The sequence below is a fragment of the Carya illinoinensis genome, chromosome 6, assembly GCF_018687715.1.
Source record: "Carya illinoinensis cultivar Pawnee chromosome 6, C.illinoinensisPawnee_v1, whole genome shotgun sequence".
Classification (NCBI taxonomy): Eukaryota; Viridiplantae; Streptophyta; class Magnoliopsida; order Fagales; family Juglandaceae; genus Carya; species Carya illinoinensis.
Genome location: NC_056757.1, coordinates 36,846,066 through 36,863,367, shown reverse-complemented (window position 1 = coordinate 36,863,367; position 17,302 = coordinate 36,846,066). Strand labels below are relative to the sequence as shown.

Sequence of the window (17,302 nt, the reverse complement as noted above, 5' to 3'; positions counted from 1 at the left end):
TGCTGAGAAAATAGGGAATGCGCTGGGAAAATTTATGGACGTGGATGTTGACCCTCAGTTTGGTATCGCATGCAAAAAGTCACTCAGAATCAAGGTTGAAATAGACATCACAAAGCCTTTAAAAATAGGCTTCTGGCTTCCAAGGGATTATAACATTGATACTTGGGTTTCTCTAAAATTCGAACATCTTTCAGACTTTTGCTATGCATGTGGTCGAATAGGACATTCTCAAGTTTTTTGTACCTTCCTGAAAGATATTCCAAACCCACTTCCATACGGACCATGGCTGAGAGCTAAGTTCCAGAATTCATCCCCTTATATCCCACCCCATCAAAGCTAAGCGATAATACCCAGTTTCCTCCAACTAGAAAATTCATCAACAAGTGAAAATCCAATGCATCAATCGGGCATGAACAAAAACAATGAAAGTATGATACTGGACATCCCAAACCCAATAATATTAAACCCATTACTCACAAACCAGTCTTACATTTTAGGGGGAAATGAAGAAAATACCCACTGGTTGAAAATGAAATTGGAAGAAATGAAAAAAGAAGCAAAACTCAAAAAAGGGAAAGAATTGATGATTGAAGATCACAACATGCTGGTTGACGACGGAAGCTGGATGCAGTTATAGGGGAAAATTAAAAAAGTAACCAGCACGCCAATCCGGGTTCACTCTCCAAGAGACCTCATCACTTATACTCAAGATACAAGCAAAAAATTCGGCAAGAAGGGAATATCTATCAACACTAGGAAAGAACTTCAGGTAAACTCAGCACAATCACTTTCACTCGGGATGAACATGACGGAAAAGCAATAGAAAATGGAAAGCATCACAAAGCCGTTCAGCAGAAAAGAAAATGACGGGAAGAAGACCACATCTGAAAGTGTTTTCTCTGAACAGCTTAACACGCTGGAAAATGTATACATGCCAAAAAACACCCACAACCCAAGTATGCTCTGTCGCACCGTCCCGGGTAGCACTGTTGCACGAACGGTTACTCAAATAGGAGCTCCGCCCACTGTAGATTACTGTAACACAAACACCGTTTGCAATAAAAGCTTGTCACCAACCAGTGTGTACCAGACCATTCCAGGCGTTTACTCCTTCCCACCTAATATGGTTCCATCAATCTTTCACTCACATCAGAATACTCAATTGACGACAACTCAGCTTCTTTACTCGAATTTAATGGAGTCGGCACTATAAAGTTTCATATATCCATCAGCTTTGAACTCAAAAGAGTGGGCAAGTCAATGGCTAAAAATACAACAAATAGTTATGAGCTTTAAAGCACTACAAAGTCAACAACAATTTCACAGGCCAACTTCTTTTTCTACTGAAGCCTAACTCTTAGAATATCAAGCAAAGCCCACAATGGAGCCAGCAAATGAAGAAGATTTTCTGAAACAAAAAAACCAAGATGGGCCCGCAATCTCAGTTGCCATGAATCATTCAGTGGAAGCACTGGTCGCACAAAATGAGGAGCCTTTTCCAGTAAGGCCAAAATATTCCTTTCCCCTTTTATCAGCCCAAGCCCCCACAACCCCCTTTCTAAGACACGGAAAAACACATCCAACCCACAAATCAAAGCAACTAACTTCATCCCCAAAATTTCCTTTTATCCAGTCCATCTCACCCCACCCAACCAACCTATGAACAATCTGCAAAAACAGCCCCATGTTGCAACCCCATCTTCTTTCACCCAAGCTTTCTTCTCAGAACTCAATCTCAAAGGAACATCCTCCTATACCCAAATGGTTACACAACCAGTGGTAGTGCCGAAAAGGGAAAAATCTCCAAGTGCTGAAACTGATCACCAACCAAGTCAGAAGATGCAAAAAATATCCTCAAACAGTTCTACTTAAGCAATGCAGTCAAAGAAGGATATCAATCCAGAGGATAAGGAAATGGCACTTATGCTGTTATCAATGCAAGCAAAAAACTCTAGGAAAGTAAGGAAGCAAAAAGCAACTGCAAAAGCAAAGCCATATAGCAGAACCTCCAAAAAAATGACCACTCCAGAAAATCTAAAACATGCTGACGAGACGAGCTCCAAGCCTCCAACACCTCCATGAGAGCTTTGGTATGGAATTGCAGGGGACTTGCCCGCCCAAAGCAATCAAGAGTCTAAGGGCAAATATTAGAATACATAACCTGGATATTATCTTTTTTTTCGAAAACCATGATGTCAGACGATAATACTAGTACTATAGTAAATAGTCTGGGTTTCCACAATTTTGTAAAATCCCCAGCCTCAGGGAAAAAAGGAGGCCTATTGTTGCTTTAGAGACCGGGTGTTGATATTGAACCGGTCCATATTATTACTAATGCAATATCTATTTGGGTTTACTATGATCCTCCTAACAATCCTTGACTAACTACCTTTGTTTATGCACCAGCACAATGGCAAAAAAAAAAAACTCAATTTTGGAAGCTCCTTGAATCAACTCAAAAATCATTCCCAGGACCTTGGCTTTGTATTGGTGACTTCAATGATCTAATAAGTCAATCTAAAAAATATGGAGGACGGCCAGTCAATTCAACATCAACAGGTGGGCTAAAACACCTTATGGCCACGCTTGGACTCATTGACATCGGTTTCTCTGGACCCTCTTTCACATGGACAAATAACCGGCATGGTTCAGTAACGATTACAAAAAGACTAGATTGTGGAATAGCAAATTCAAAATGGCGTATATTATTTCCAGATGCAAAAATATAGCACCTCACAAACTCAGCCTCGGACCACCATCCTCTCTTAATAAATACAACAAAAATAGAGAGAAGAGCTTCATCGTTTAAATTTGAAGAATTCTGGACATGGGATCCACTTAGTAGCCTTATCATCCAAGAAGCTTGGCAGAAAAATTTCAATGGCAACCCGGCCTTTATACTCTACAGTAAATTAAAGGCTACTAAATAAGCTCTCAAGCATTGGAACAAAGTGCATTTCGGGAAAATCTAGGTCAATATTCAGCAAATTGAAGGGGAACTCAATTTTTTACAAAGTAATCCTCTGACACAATGGGGCTTGCAAAGAGAAAAATATTTGCAATTCAAGCTTCAAGAACAACTCAAGAATGAAGAAACATTATGGAGACAAAAATCAAGAGTAAATTGGCTCTCAACTTCAGATTTGAACACAAAATTCTATCATCTTTCAACAACAATCGGAAGAAGAAGAAGAAATGGAATAGATTCCATCAAAATAAGCCCAGGTAATTGGACCATGGACCCGAATATTATTGAATCACTTTTCATCAACCATTTTAGGACAATTTATGCTTCATTGAACACAAATGTCCTAGAGGATCTTGAAAATTTATTCTATAAGCAAATCTCAAACCAAGAAAATGAGTCACTTACAGCTTCACCAACGAAAGGAGAAACATATGGAGCGCTGAAGCAAATACTGAATCACAAAGCCCCAGGTCTAGATGGAATGACAGCCCTCTTCTACAAACACTACTGGAAGATTATCAAAAAAGAGGTTATCGCAGCAGTCCAGAATTTTTTCAGAAGTGGTAAATTGCTAAAGCAAGTGAATCATACAAACATTGCACTTATCTCAAAATTTGAGAATCCAAACTCCCCCCAGAGTTACAGGCCGATTAGCTTGACAAATGTCATCTACAAAATTATCACAAAAACCATGGCCAATAGATTAAAGAGAACCCTCCCAAATATTACATCTCCTTTCCAAACAGCCTTTGTCTTGGGCCGTAACATTAGAGAAAATTCTATCATTGTTCATGAAATGTTCCACTACCTCAAAAAAGATATAGGGAAAAAAGGGCAAATGGCTTTGAAGTTGGATATGGAGAAAGCTTTTGACTACATAGAATGAAATTTTTTGTTCACCATAATGAAATCATTGGGATACAGCCAGACTTGGATTAATTTAATCAGGGAGTGTATTACTACAACTACTATCTCTATTCTCATCAATGGCTCTCCAAGAGGTTTCTTCCAAGTTCAGAGAGGTCTCAGACAAGGCAACCCAATTTCTCCTTTTCTTTTCATTCTATTGACAGAGGTACTCTCAAGACTCATAGCAAGAGCTGAAGCAACAGGACAAATTAAAGGAGTCAAGATCAGCCGCAACAGCCCTTCTATATCACATCTTTTCTTTGCAGATGATTTGATAATTTTTGGGAAAGTAAACGAGAAAACAACAAGATCTATGAGAGATAATCTAGAAAAATATCAATTTTGGTCGGGGCAAAAAATCAACCAGCAGAAGTCATCAATCTATATCACTCAAAACACCAACTGGTCGGCAAGAGCGACAATTTTGGCAAATCTACCATATAAGGAAACCTCAGCCAGAATAAAATATTTTGGAATACAGACAGCTTTCAGCAGATCCAAGAAGAATGACTACAAAGAAATACCGGAGAAAATCAACAAAAAACTCGAAGGTTGGAAATCAAAGGTATCATCTCAAGCAAGAAGAACGATGCTCATTAGAACGGTGGCAAGCACCATACCCACCTACCAAATGTCGACTCATGAGCTTCCAAAGTCAGTGTGCAAATCTCTACACACAAGCTTTAAAAACTTTTGGTGGGGTATGAAAAAGGACCAAAAGCACAAGCTATATCTAAAATCCTAGAAATCCATCTGTCAACCCAAAAAAGTAGGAGGCTTAGGATCGCACCTAACAGAAAACATGAATGCAGCCTTACTCGCAAAAATGGGATGGGAAATGAAACTACCCAGCAACAGTGTGTGGAAAACAGTGTGTGGAAAACACTCATCTCCAAGAAATATCTGCATTCTACTTCCTTTGAACAAGCATCAATGAAGACCTCATATTCAAATCTCTGGGAAGGTATTATCAAGACAAGAACTCTTCTAGAAAAAGGTACATGCTTTTAAATTGCCAATGGTTTTTCAATAAGGGTTTGGCTAGATCCATGGATACCAACTCTGAATAATTTTAAACCACTCCGACTTAGCAATATTATAGAATTTCCATCATCTCTTATAGTCTCTGATTTGATCAACCAAATCTCCAAAACATGGGATATTCCAAAAATGAGAACCTTATTCCAAAGAGAAAGCATCACCAAAATACAACAAATACCTTTATCTACCTCCAACCATAGTGAAGACAGATTGGTATGGACAAAAAATCAAAATGGAAAATTCTCTATTAAAACAGCTTATCATCTTGCCACAGAGAATGAAAATACAACAGCTAATGTACTTTCTGACTTCCCAATGGAGAAAATTTGGAAACTGAAGATCCATGATCGACATAAGCTCCTACTTGTGTGCCGATGCTTATTCCCCAGATATCGTCATTGCTTCTTCTCCGGGAAAAGAAGTTCACGACCCGTAGGCCTTCTACCTCCACGCGGCATTGCTCCGTCAGGCTTTCGCCCATTGCGGAAAATTCCCCACTGCTGCCTGGAAAATAGCCTGGAATATTCTTCCCACAAGAGACAAACTCAAAAGTTTCATTCCAAATATTCCAATGACCCAGTGTCCACTCTGCAATGGTCATGAAGAATCTCTTATCCATCTTTTCATCGAATGTCCAATCATTAGAATTCTATGGAGTCAAAGTAGCTGGCCTCTAAACATTTCTTCGTTGATGATAAACTCCATAAACGATTGGATTCTTTTCATCCTAAGCCCAAAGAGGAAATTGGGGCTAACATCTCAAGAAGAACACCCTTTCCAAATATTTGCAGCACTAATCCTTGATTTTACTTGGAAGATGAGAAATGATGTAACTCACAATTAATTCGAAATCTCTCCACACAAAGCGTCAAAGCAACTGAATTTATCATAGCATGAAAACCTTCAAGCTTGGATCAGGAAAAGAATGCCAAAAATAACTCCAAAGTGGCAACCCCCTCCTAAAGACAATTTCAGCATTTCTTTCGATGCAGTAATTAGAAATTCATATTCAACAGCATCAGCAGTTTGCAAAAGCTCTGAAGGAACAATCATTGAGATCTGGACAGAAAAAATTCCTTCAATCATACCAATCCTAGCGGAAGTTTCAGCGGCAAACTTGGCTACAAAAATGGCAAAGCATCTAAATTTTCCTTCCTTCTCTATAGAAGGAGATTCTCAGCTAGTAATCTCATCCATCGAAGGAGACACTACTGATTGGAGAAATACCACTATTACTGATGATATTGCATCTACTCTGCTTTCTCACAAAGGATAGAGCTTTAAAAAAATCGATCATTCACAAAATCGATTTGCGCACTCGATGGCGCAGTGGGCCGCAACCAACTTTATGTTCAGTAGCATTCCTTTAGCTTCTCTCCCTTCTAGTTATCTATATATTGATAGTGGCAAGGATCCATCGTAGTCTTTATTCTGTATTTTTATATATTAATGAAGCTTGCTTAGAAAAAAAAAAAAAGGCCAATAGGTGATATTGAATTTAAACCCATTTAATATTTTATGTACCATGTGGGCCCTACTTAATTAGAAGTTGGCCCAAAAAAATCTTTGAAAGACCCAAAGATATTTATTGGACAAATTACACTTATTTTAAAATTAAGATCGGCCATTAAGATTTTTCTCATTTTAAAGTTAGCATTGATTAAAGTTTTCTATACAGTCTCAGTCACTCTCAATTCTACATTAAATTAACTATTTAATTGTTAGAATATATTTCTATTTCAAACTCTCTTATCAGTTGATCACCATCCGAATCTAAATTGAAGTCTACAGCAACCTCCCCCAATTTCTCTATATAGCTCTCACTTTACCTTTATTAGTTCTCCAAGCCGCACCTCACTTACTCATGTTGCCTGTGAGTCCTCCCCAACCTTTATTTTGCTTCTTCCACGGCATAAATCATAACAACCAGCAAGCATCGAGCTACAATAACACCACCGTCACATCGGATTGAGAAGAAGAAGCCCTAGCCCTACCCAACTCAGGGACAACATGCATTCAAGCCAAGAGCCGATACATTGGTGCACCATGAAAACCCAATGCAACGCATCATCCTGCTCAACATCTAGACACCACCACTCCCTCAGACACAAATAGACTCAACTAAAACCAAAAGCAGCATATGTGAACCAAACCACAAGCCACTACACAATTCCCCACACGTACTCTATTAGATGACACCAAAATAGAGTTGCATTAGAACCACACCATGCAATAGTTGAGGCCATGACGCCACTGCCAGCAGTAATAGAAGATGCCAGAGAACAAGTCTCCGTCATCAAATACCGTCCAGCCCACACGTTGCACGATACGTGATACTCCCTCTAGCCCTCTCGGTTCCTCCCTTTTTCCCAATATAAACTCACTCACATTACTCTCTCTCTCTAACTAGTGCCAAGCCTCCAACCACTACTCACCTTCGCTAGAAGTTGATAGCCAAGCTCCACTAGTCACTGCCTCTAAAAGTGAGGCCATCTCCTCCATTCATATGTATAAAATTCAGTACCTACTCATTTATGGATAGATGAATAGTTTATAAATAATATTATATACAGTTATTTTTGCGTACTTTTTATGCCCTTTACTGATGTGATTGACTGCATTAATTTTTTTAATACTCAACCAATTATATCAGTATAATATACAAAAGAATATGTAAAAATAATTACACATAAATTTGTTGATAGTTTATTAATCCAAAAATTTAGACGACAAGCATCAATACCCGAGTCCTGATTAGGGTACTCAGCTAACCTTGCCAAATTTCTAAATAATAATTTCAGTTTTTAAAACATTTAGAAACCAATAATAATAATAATGCTTATGTTTGGGCATGCGTATTATTAAGTCCTAATATCGAACAAGAACACTGTTTGGGAACAAAGAAGGCGTCAGATAGTAAAGTGCGCACGGAGTATATAAAGGCTCCCGTCACCTCCCAGCGCATTTTAGGGCAAGTCCCCGAAAACACCCGGCTTCTCAATCTACACATGGAATCCATCCTTGACATGAATGGTACCCTCTCTCTCTCTCTCTCTCTCTCTCTCTCTCTCTCTGTATGTAATTTTCATTTTTTTTAATCTGGAGTAAAACGTGCAGACAGTGACTCTTAACCGAAAGGAAATCGTGTTCGAGTGATTTAATCGTGGCTGAAGACAAAAACCCATTGTGAATTTTCCGTTTTTCGATAATGGGCTATCCTCAATTTTGCAGTATGTTTGAGAAATGCGATTGAATTGAGCTGTCTTTATATGAAAAGCACGTGGTTGTCTATATGTGTGTAGTTGTTTGTAATGAAATCATAAACAGGGAAAGAAGCTTAAAATGATTGAGATTCCGAGGTTGTTTGGAGAAATATGATTTGGGTGTTTGGTGCTTTGGATGAATACGATTGAATTTAAACACGAAATTAGAAAATGGTTTGTACTTTGTCAAACTTTCATTGACTGGTAGAGATTATGCAAAATCAAACAATGCCTGTGAAAAAAAGAGCTAGTGATGTGATCTAATCAAATGCGAGGAAACGTGGAAAAAGATTTGATACTGGTTTTGTATTTTGGGACAAATAATCATGCATTTGAACTGCGTTAGGTGTTTTCTTGAGAAAAACCTGGACATGCAACAAAATTTTTGAGATAGAATTGAACATAAATTAAAACACGGGAATAGCATTCGTAATGATCGTTTTGTATTATGGCCTTTCTTTCCAAATTCCAACATTTAACTGTAAGGGGGAGTTTGACTTGAATTAAACCTGAGCTATATAGTAACATTTACCAAAATTTTCAAATTTTGATAATCAACATAAACGCTATTTAGGGACCCATCTAAGCTACTTGGGAGATTCCTGTAAAATCATTTCAGGAGCTATATCAAAGCTTGTTTCATATCCCTGTAAAATCATCTACGCAACCTTAATTTTGCTAACTTTTTTCTTCTACATTTTTATAGAATTTACAAATTGTGTATTCAAAAATGATATTTGAGTTGATAATTAAATAATATCCCCATGGTTGCTATTTCTTCCATTATTTTGCTTTGTGCTAAGTTTTGACCAGCATTTAGACCAGTTGGCATTTGTTATTCTTACATTTACAGTTGTGTCCTTTTAATTTGTTATGAAATTAAATTAATTTTTTGCCCCATTGTTTTGTTTTTTAATCTTTTGTGAAAAAATATATTCCATCTGTCGGGACTTAGTCCCCTAATGGTTTTTCTTTCTTTCTTTTTTCTCTTAATTTTTTTTTTATAGACATAGGGTCTTAGGTTGGCCTTGAGTGGGTTAATGAGAAAGTATGTCTGAAGAGGCTGGACCAATGTTGGTGGTGTATGATGATCCCTCAGATCAAAGATCTTTGTCCCTGGATGATACCAGTAGCACAGAGGAATCACCTGATGAAACCAGGCTTTCCTTAGAAACCACTAATGATGCAATTCCATTCATTGGGCAAAGATTTGCTACTCATGATGCTGCTTATGAATTTTATAGTGAATTTGCAAAGAGATGTGGCTTCTCAATCCGGCGCCACCGGACAGAGGGAAAGGATGGGATTGGCAAAGGACTTACGAGACGCTACTTTGTGTGCCACCGTGCTGGCAACACCCCTATTAAAACCTCAAGTGAAAGTAAACCTCAAAGAAACCGTAAATCCTCAAGGTGTGGATGTCAAGCATACTTGCGGATAAGCAAGACAACAGAATTAGGGGCACCAGAATGGCGTGTCACAGGTTTTGCAAATCACCATAATCATGACCTCTTAGAACCAAATCAAGTGCGTTTCCTTCCCGCATACCGGACCATATCAGATACAGACAAGGGCAGAATCCTTATGTTTGCCAAAACAGGAATCTCTGTGCACCAGATGATGAGACTTATGGAGCTTGAGAAGTGTGTAGAACCTGGATATTTACCCTTCACCGAAAAGGATGTGAGGAATTTACTCCAATCATTTAGGAAATTAGATCCAGAAGAGGAGAGCATAGACTTGTTAAGAATGTGCAGAAACATTAAGGAGAAAGACCCCAACTTCAGATTTGAGTACACGCTTGATTCAAACCACAGGTTAGAGAACATTGCATGGTCATATGCGTCATCGGTCCATTCATATGAGATATTTGGTGATGCGGTTGTGTTTGATACAACACATCGCCTGACTGCATTTGACATGCCTCTGGGGATTTGGGTTGGAATGAATAATTACGGTATGCCTTGCTTCTTTGGCTGCGTTCTTTTGCATGAGGAAAATCTGAGGTCGTTTTCGTGGGCATTGAAGGTAATGGCATGAATTTTTTTTTTTTTTTCCCAACTAATCTGTCAAATTATATATTTGACTGCAATTAATCTGAATCAGACAACTCACTCAATTTCTTTTCTCTTCTGTGACATAACCAAAAACAAAAGACACATTGATGCATAGAAACATAGGCATTGAAAATTATACAGGTGGATGTTAAGATAGCATCAGGGAGTAGTTAATGTGGCAGATTAGATATTATTGACCAGTCAGGTTCTGGGCCTTGCACAAAATAATGTTGGTTATGTGATTCAGTTTCAAATGAGGGAATATGTTAATCAGGGGTTAATATTCTCAATGTTACAACCTTAAATGTTGGGAAGTAGGCCAGATTTTCACTGAGAATGTACATGTCAGATTTGTAGTAGTAAATTTATATGAGATCAGTCTCTCTTTTTCAAATGCAGATGGAGCCTCCTGGTATCGTTCAGGATTTTTTTTTTTTTTTTATTCTATTGGTAAAAAGGAATTTATTAAACCAAGTAACTAGGCATAACCCAAGTACACAGGGAGTATACAAGAGAGAACACCTAATTACAAGTTAGGAACTAGAAAAAACAACAATGAAATCATAAAAAAGGCCACATCAAGTGCAATAGCAGATGCCCAAAGAAATATTGTATGGAAGAAAAAGTCTCTAACCTCTCCCAACAAGCGTTCTCTATCTTCAAAACTACGGCCGTTCCAAAAATTTTATTTAGGACTCTCATCTGTTTATGAATAATCTATTGCACATTCACACGAATTTTTCTTCTAAAAGGCTACACTCTCAATTTGATATTGGCATTTTTGTTTTGTGTTGTACATATGGAAGGCATTCTTGGGGTTCATGAATGGGAAGGCTCCACAAACAATTTTAACCGACCAAAATATGTGTCTCAAAGAAGCAATAACCATGGAAATGACTACGACTAAGCATGCTCTTTGCATATGGATGATTGTGGCAAAGTTTCCATCCTGGTTCAATGCTGTACTGGGAGAACGGTACAACGAATGGAAGGCAGACTTCTTTCGACTCTATAATCTGGAGACAGTTGATGATTTTGAACTCAGGTGGAGGGACATGGTAAATTCTTTCGGGTTGCACACTAACAGGCATATAGCCAATTTGTATGGGTTACGCTCACTTTGGGCATTACCATTCTTGAGAAGCCATTTCTTTGCTGGAATGACTACAACTGGCCAGTCAAAGACAATTAATGCTTTCATTCAGAGGTTTTTGAGTGCACAGACCCGACTTGCACACTTTGTAGAACAAGTATGCCATTCTTGTTTACTATTTCTGTTTAATCAGATAAGCATATTATTATTTACTGTTGTTTTTTATTATATCTTACGTCATGAATTTTTTTTTTTGGCAAGTATTCTTTTTTTGATAGGTAAATAAATTTTATTGATCCACGTAAATAGGCCAAGCCCTTTTTTGGCAAGTATTCTTAAGTGATGACCCATGATTGCTCAGTGTAATCGGTACCATGTTCTACATTTTAGTCAGTATCATTTAAAGATCTTGGGCTGCTAACAGTGAGGACTAGCCTCATAAGAATATTAGGATTTAAAATTTCTCTGTTTTTTGTGTAGGTATTTATAAAATTTTTGGGGCTTGGCAGCCTGTTTCACCTGGGGCATGGTGAGAATGTGTCAGGGATTTTTCAAGACTGTCCTTTTTTATGTTCAAAAGCTTCTGCTCCCACCCCTCCCCCTCTTTCTCTGTCACACCGTAAAGAGAGAGGAAGGAAAAGTTATTAATACTAACCCAGAAAGCTCTTAACTTTTCTGGTTCAGTAATCATTACTCTATGCCTTGTTTTGGTCATTTATTTGTCACTTTGCGTATCTGAAGATGTCAAAACATAAAGACGTGTTCTCTTCATAACCTGAATCATGTCAAACAGGCAAATTGTATTGGATGCAGTATGGTGAGGAGTGGAAAGACTCTGCCATTCACAGAAGGTTGTTAAATGGTGATTATATTGGTATTGAGATATGCAGGACATGCTTACTGAAAATAAAATCACTGCAATAAAGGGCTTTTGAATTTCTTTTTCTTTTCTTTTTATGTTTATGTTCTTTTGTTTAAATATTTGCCCTAGTGCTGGTATTTGAAGGAAGAAAAGAGATACTGTTGACATGTGCCTGGAAAAAAGCCCTATATACAACGCCTTGGTTTATTGAATTTATTGGACCATCCAGATTTATAAGAAAAAAAATATAAAATAATTAATAATTTATTATTATTTGATTAAAATATGCATAATCCAATGTGGGAGTTTTTCTTCATATGCAAAATCAATCTTCAAAAAATGTAATTTTAAATATGAAGATGCATAAACCATTGCCAATGCTCTAGGACATATATATGCATATAGAAGAAAGGAAAGTAACTAATGTTCAGTTTACCCTAGTACCTGTAAATAGTGCCTAATTCCCACCCAATACGGCGTGTCCAGGTTTATTTCCTGGTCCTTAACTTAAAATGTTAGCCCTACCAAGAGTCAGACTAAATTTAACCTTGAAAAGTTCTGAGAGCTAGAAAGCTTGAGAGGATTAAGACATGCACATTAAAATAAAAATAATTACAGAAACAGCTTGGCATGACATAGCAAGTTTTTAACTTTTTTAATGTTGCTTTCACTATTATATTTCCATGCTTTGGATTTTTTTTCTTCCAATCTTGATGAGGTTACTGGATATCAATCGGTACTTAATTCAGAACTTGATTCCAGTTCAACAGATTGACAGAAAACTGACACAGAGTTTTTAGTTTTTACCCTTATGCATAGATTAATTAATTAGGATTAAGGCTCGGTTGAGTTGAGCAGAGCTTTTTCCTATGTTTTACTTTAATTTGCACTGGCAGGTTGCAGTTGCTGTAGATTTTAAAGATCAAACTGGAGAACAACAAACAATGCAACAGAATCTCCAAAATATATGCCTGAAAACAGGGGCCCCCATGGAATCCCATGCTTCCACGATGCTGACTCCTTTTGCCTTCTCTAAGCTACAAGAACAACTTGTTCTGGCTGCCCACTATGCATCTTTTCACATAGATGATGGTTTTCTAGTGAGACACCACACAAAAACTGAGGGTGGTCGGAAAGTGTATTGGGTTCCACGGGAAGGCATCATAAGTTGCAGCTGCCATCATTTTGAGTTCTCGGGAATTCTTTGTCGGCATGCCCTTCGAGTTCTCTCAACAGGAAATTGCTTTCAGATTCCAGATAGGTACCTTCCCATCCGTTGGCGCCGGATCAGCACACCTTCTGCAAAGCTCCTACAGAGTACTCCAAGTGATCATGCTGAAAGAATACAGTTTCTGCAGAGCATGGTATCAACTCTGGTAACGGAATCTACCAAGTCCAAGGAGCGGCTAGATGTTGCAATTGAGCAAGTTTCCATTGTTTTATCACGTGTAAGAGAGCAGCCAGTTTCATTACAAGCTATGAGAGATGTTTCCTCCATTCACAGGGGCTTTTGAGTTAATACTATTCTGAAATATCTCAAGTCTTGAATTCTCATGGAAAGGGGAAGGTAAGTTGTAACATGCCAAAATTTGGCCCCAAAAGAAGAGGAAAAAAGAGTCGGGGGGGTTTTCTAAAGCAAGATTATGGGAGGAAAACCGCTTTCTACAAAAGCTTGGAGCTAGCGTGTGGGATGGCAGTCTTTGCATGACATTTTGGTAGTTTTGGTTCATGCAAAATATTTTATACTAGTTGTTCTCTTTTGTAGACATCATCATAAATGCTTGTCCATATGGATCATCTGTTTCGGTTGGGTTCCAATATGTACAAAATTATATAGAAGTAGAACTTTTTTTACTGTATGCATACTGATGTGTTTGTGGTTGAGTAGATTAGATCATTTTGGCATTCAGGATGGGTGACGAGATTTTTGTAGAGGCAGTGGTGTGTTTAGAAGCAAGTGGAGGATTAATTTGATGATAGTTCTGTCTTTCATAACGTGGCAATCATTCATTTATATATATATATATATATATATATCTGTTTGTTGTCTTATGATGGTTCACAGTTGACTGTAACAATTGAGGGAAAAGGAAATGCAAAACACGAGTAATTGGAACTCTGACTGGGGTTAGGAGTAATTGAATGGAGCTGGAGGTTTCTCCCTTAAATTGAGTTGTTTCATTAATTTGACTCTGAGACTGGGTTTCTCCCTTGAATTGAATTCCCTTGCACTTTCGAACGAGGTTTTGCCGCCGACTCACACAGGTTTTTTGGGCCATCTAGATTTTCATTTTATTGCTTCTTTTGAATCATTATCAGAGGCTTTATCGCATAGAGTTGTGATTGGGTGAATGGTGGTTGTAGGTTTGTTCTGCTTGCACCTGTTTCATATTTAGATTATCCGACTCCCAAAATCATGGGGCATGGTTCTAGGGGCTGTCCTCTCGTAGGGCTGATTGTGGATGTTTTTCCAAATTAAGTAGGGAAAGGGAGAGGTTAGAAACTTAGAACCCCAAAAAAAAGAGGGGATGTCAGTTACTGAACTCGAGCGGAACTGAATGGGTAGATGACAACCAAACCCAAACAAACAACGACATGACATCCGAAACTTCCACATACTAACTTTATCTGATTAAATGCGTTCCAAACCTGTCATTTGCCATTGGCAAAAGATGATTTTACCTTTTCACTAATTAAATTAGCTGCACCAGTACCGCAAATTCTGTCGGGCTGGAACGGAGAAAGAGAGATCTCTTGGAGCAAAATGCATGGACTTGATTGCAACAATTAGAATCTCAGGGAAAGTTTGGACATAAGCTTTGCTAAAATTAGAAACTTGACGAGGGCGTAAAATCCAAAGCAAAAGCTTGATACTGTCAAAGGAAAAAATTAAAATGCTCTAGGAAAAGAACTGACAAACTTGGCAACCTAGCTCTCTCTACTTTAGAATTAGAGCTGTACATTCAAATCAGTTTATACTTTCACTATAAATCTACGTCTTTCTCCAAATGATCTGGCCCAAACTTCAACAGGTAGCATGGGATCTAACGGTAATCCAAATCTCCGATGAAGCCGATTCGCTCTCTGTCTGCTCTCTTCTTACTGTTTTGTTTCTCTCACCACAACAACACAGAGACCGTGAGAATGCATTTTTGCTTCGGAACTCATCTGCATTACCGCTCTTTGAATCATCTGAATCATAAATCCCAAAGTCGAAGATACTTGCTGGAGAGCATGCTGGTTCTTGCCTTGTATGTGTCCTCGTTGAATTCCTAGAAACAAAGGGATGGTTAAGCAACTCCTCAGCTCTCCACCTTCTTTCGGGCTCTCTGTCCAAGCACTTGGCCAAAAAATCCAACCCCTCCTTTGAGAACTGGGTCGGAAACTGAGGTGTCTCATCGCTGCATGCAATCTTTAGAATTGCAGCCATTGGATTAAAGAACTCATCACCCCAAGGAGGCCTGCCGGTTGCCATTTCAATCACCGTGCATCCCAGTGACCAAATATCCGAAGCAAAATCCAACCCTTCATTTCTCAGAACTTCAGGAGCCGTCCACAATGGAGTCCCACCCATAGATTGCCCTGAACGTGCTGCTAGACCCCTATTACCCATAAATCCCTGCAACCTCTTTGCACAACCAAAATCGGCCAATTTGATATCCCCGGATGAACCTAAAAGCACATTCTTGCTCTTAAGGTCACAATGCACGATTCCATTCTCATGAAGATACTTAATACCAAGAAGAATCTCTCTTGTATACAACTTAATCACCCTTTCTTCTAGCACCCCACCAAATTTTTCTGCCACATCTGACAAACTACCCCCTGCCATGTACTCCATAAAGACATTGAGTTTGTGTCCACCATTTGATCCACTCGTGAAATCCATCCCTATACACCGGACAATATACCTGGAATTCAAACTCTGGAGGATTCTAGCCTCATTCTCTAATGCCTCCAGTCTAGCCTCAGACTGCGAAGATTTCACAACAAAAAGTCCACCAGTGGCTTTGCTCATGGCCAGGTGGACATTGCCGAAAGACCCTGATCCAACCAACTTCCCTTGCACCCATTCATCAGAGTGAAGAGTAGCACATTGACAATCTCTGGCCATCTTTTCTGCTCTTTCTATTATGGAAAAATGGGATGTGTAAATCTGCCTCTTCAGTTCTGAATCCGGCGCCAAAACCCAGCCCATAATTTGAAAATCCGGGTCCTTCAAGATGCATGCAGAACCGAAAATATTTCCACTGTGAATTGAAGTAGAACGAAATGATGAGGGGTATTTACAGAGGACTCAAAATTACCATAAGCAGAAAGATAACATGTTGATCAAATTTTGTTTACAGTAGCCGCAGTGAAATCGTATGAAACAATGACATTTGCCAACAACTTTTGTGGGGGGATATAGGGTGTCACTAAAGAAACAAGAAAAATACCAAGTCTTGAGATTTCAGCATAGATGATTTGATGAGGTTGGGAATCTTGTATTAGAGCGGTTTTCCCCATTAATCGGAAAAACCGCCCTCACTGCAAAAGAGATCTCCTCACAACACAAGAGTATTGTGTTCTTCTTGTGTTCTATTGCTGGGAAGAATAAGTTTGAGAGAGGGAGATAGGAGGTAGGGGTAGGGGTTATATAATAAGCAGAGGAGCTTAATTAGGGGAAGGAAACGGTTGGTGGTCCTATCCTTGTGGATGTCTTGGAACCTGACTTGGCTGAAAGTCTCCTGTTGGTTTTAATTTGTGGTTGTGTTACAAGCAGTAATTTTGTATTTTACTAATGATACAAACATCGTGGGCCCTCTATTTCTGTAACAGACACGCACTTGATAAGAATCAAATCAAGAAATAACTATTTTTTAATAATGTCACTTTATAAATAAATATTAATATATTTTTCTATTCTTTAATACATTAGGGATAAAAGCCCGAACAAAATTATAATAACTAATTAAGCTGGAGATAACTAATTATAAAAACCAATCTCGTGAACAGCAGCCAGATTATTCAAAAAAATAGCTTTTATCAGCACCTAAAATATTATTTATCATTTTTTTTTAAGGAAAAAAAAAAACATCAACAAAGAAAAGAAAGCAGAAAAACATT

At 38.3% G+C, this 17,302-nt stretch overlaps 2 protein-coding genes across 3 annotated transcripts; one reads left to right on the top strand and one right to left on the bottom strand.

Moving 5' to 3' along the window:
* The first annotated feature begins 7,797 nt into the window (after positions 1 to 7,797).
* LOC122314012 (protein FAR1-RELATED SEQUENCE 11) lies at positions 7,798 to 14,056 on the top strand. Of its 2 annotated transcripts, XM_043129382.1 has the most exons (5): positions 7,829 to 7,951; positions 8,036 to 8,148; positions 9,189 to 10,209; positions 11,045 to 11,488; positions 13,090 to 14,056. In XM_043129382.1, exons 3-5 carry the CDS (start codon positions 9,232 to 9,234, stop codon positions 13,705 to 13,707), a joined length of 2,040 nt encoding a protein of 679 aa, XP_042985316.1. In that variant the 5' UTR covers positions 7,829 to 7,951; positions 8,036 to 8,148; positions 9,189 to 9,231; the 3' UTR covers positions 13,708 to 14,056. The 2 variants fall into 2 exon arrangements, with proteins under 2 accessions (XP_042985315.1, XP_042985316.1); XM_043129381.1 differs by lacking the exon at positions 8,036 to 8,148 and having other exon boundaries at positions 7,798 to 7,951.
* An 891-nt stretch (positions 14,057 to 14,947) lies between these two features.
* LOC122314014 (mitogen-activated protein kinase kinase kinase 18-like) lies at positions 14,948 to 17,106 on the bottom strand. Its single transcript, XM_043129385.1, has 2 exons — positions 16,633 to 17,106; positions 14,948 to 16,443 (listed from the first exon to the last, which is right to left on the bottom strand). The coding sequence occupies exon 2, from the start codon at positions 16,389 to 16,391 to the stop codon at positions 15,219 to 15,221; it is 1,173 nt and encodes a 390-aa protein (XP_042985319.1). The 5' UTR covers positions 16,392 to 16,443; positions 16,633 to 17,106; the 3' UTR covers positions 14,948 to 15,218.
* Positions 17,107 to 17,302: the final 196 nt, after the last annotated feature.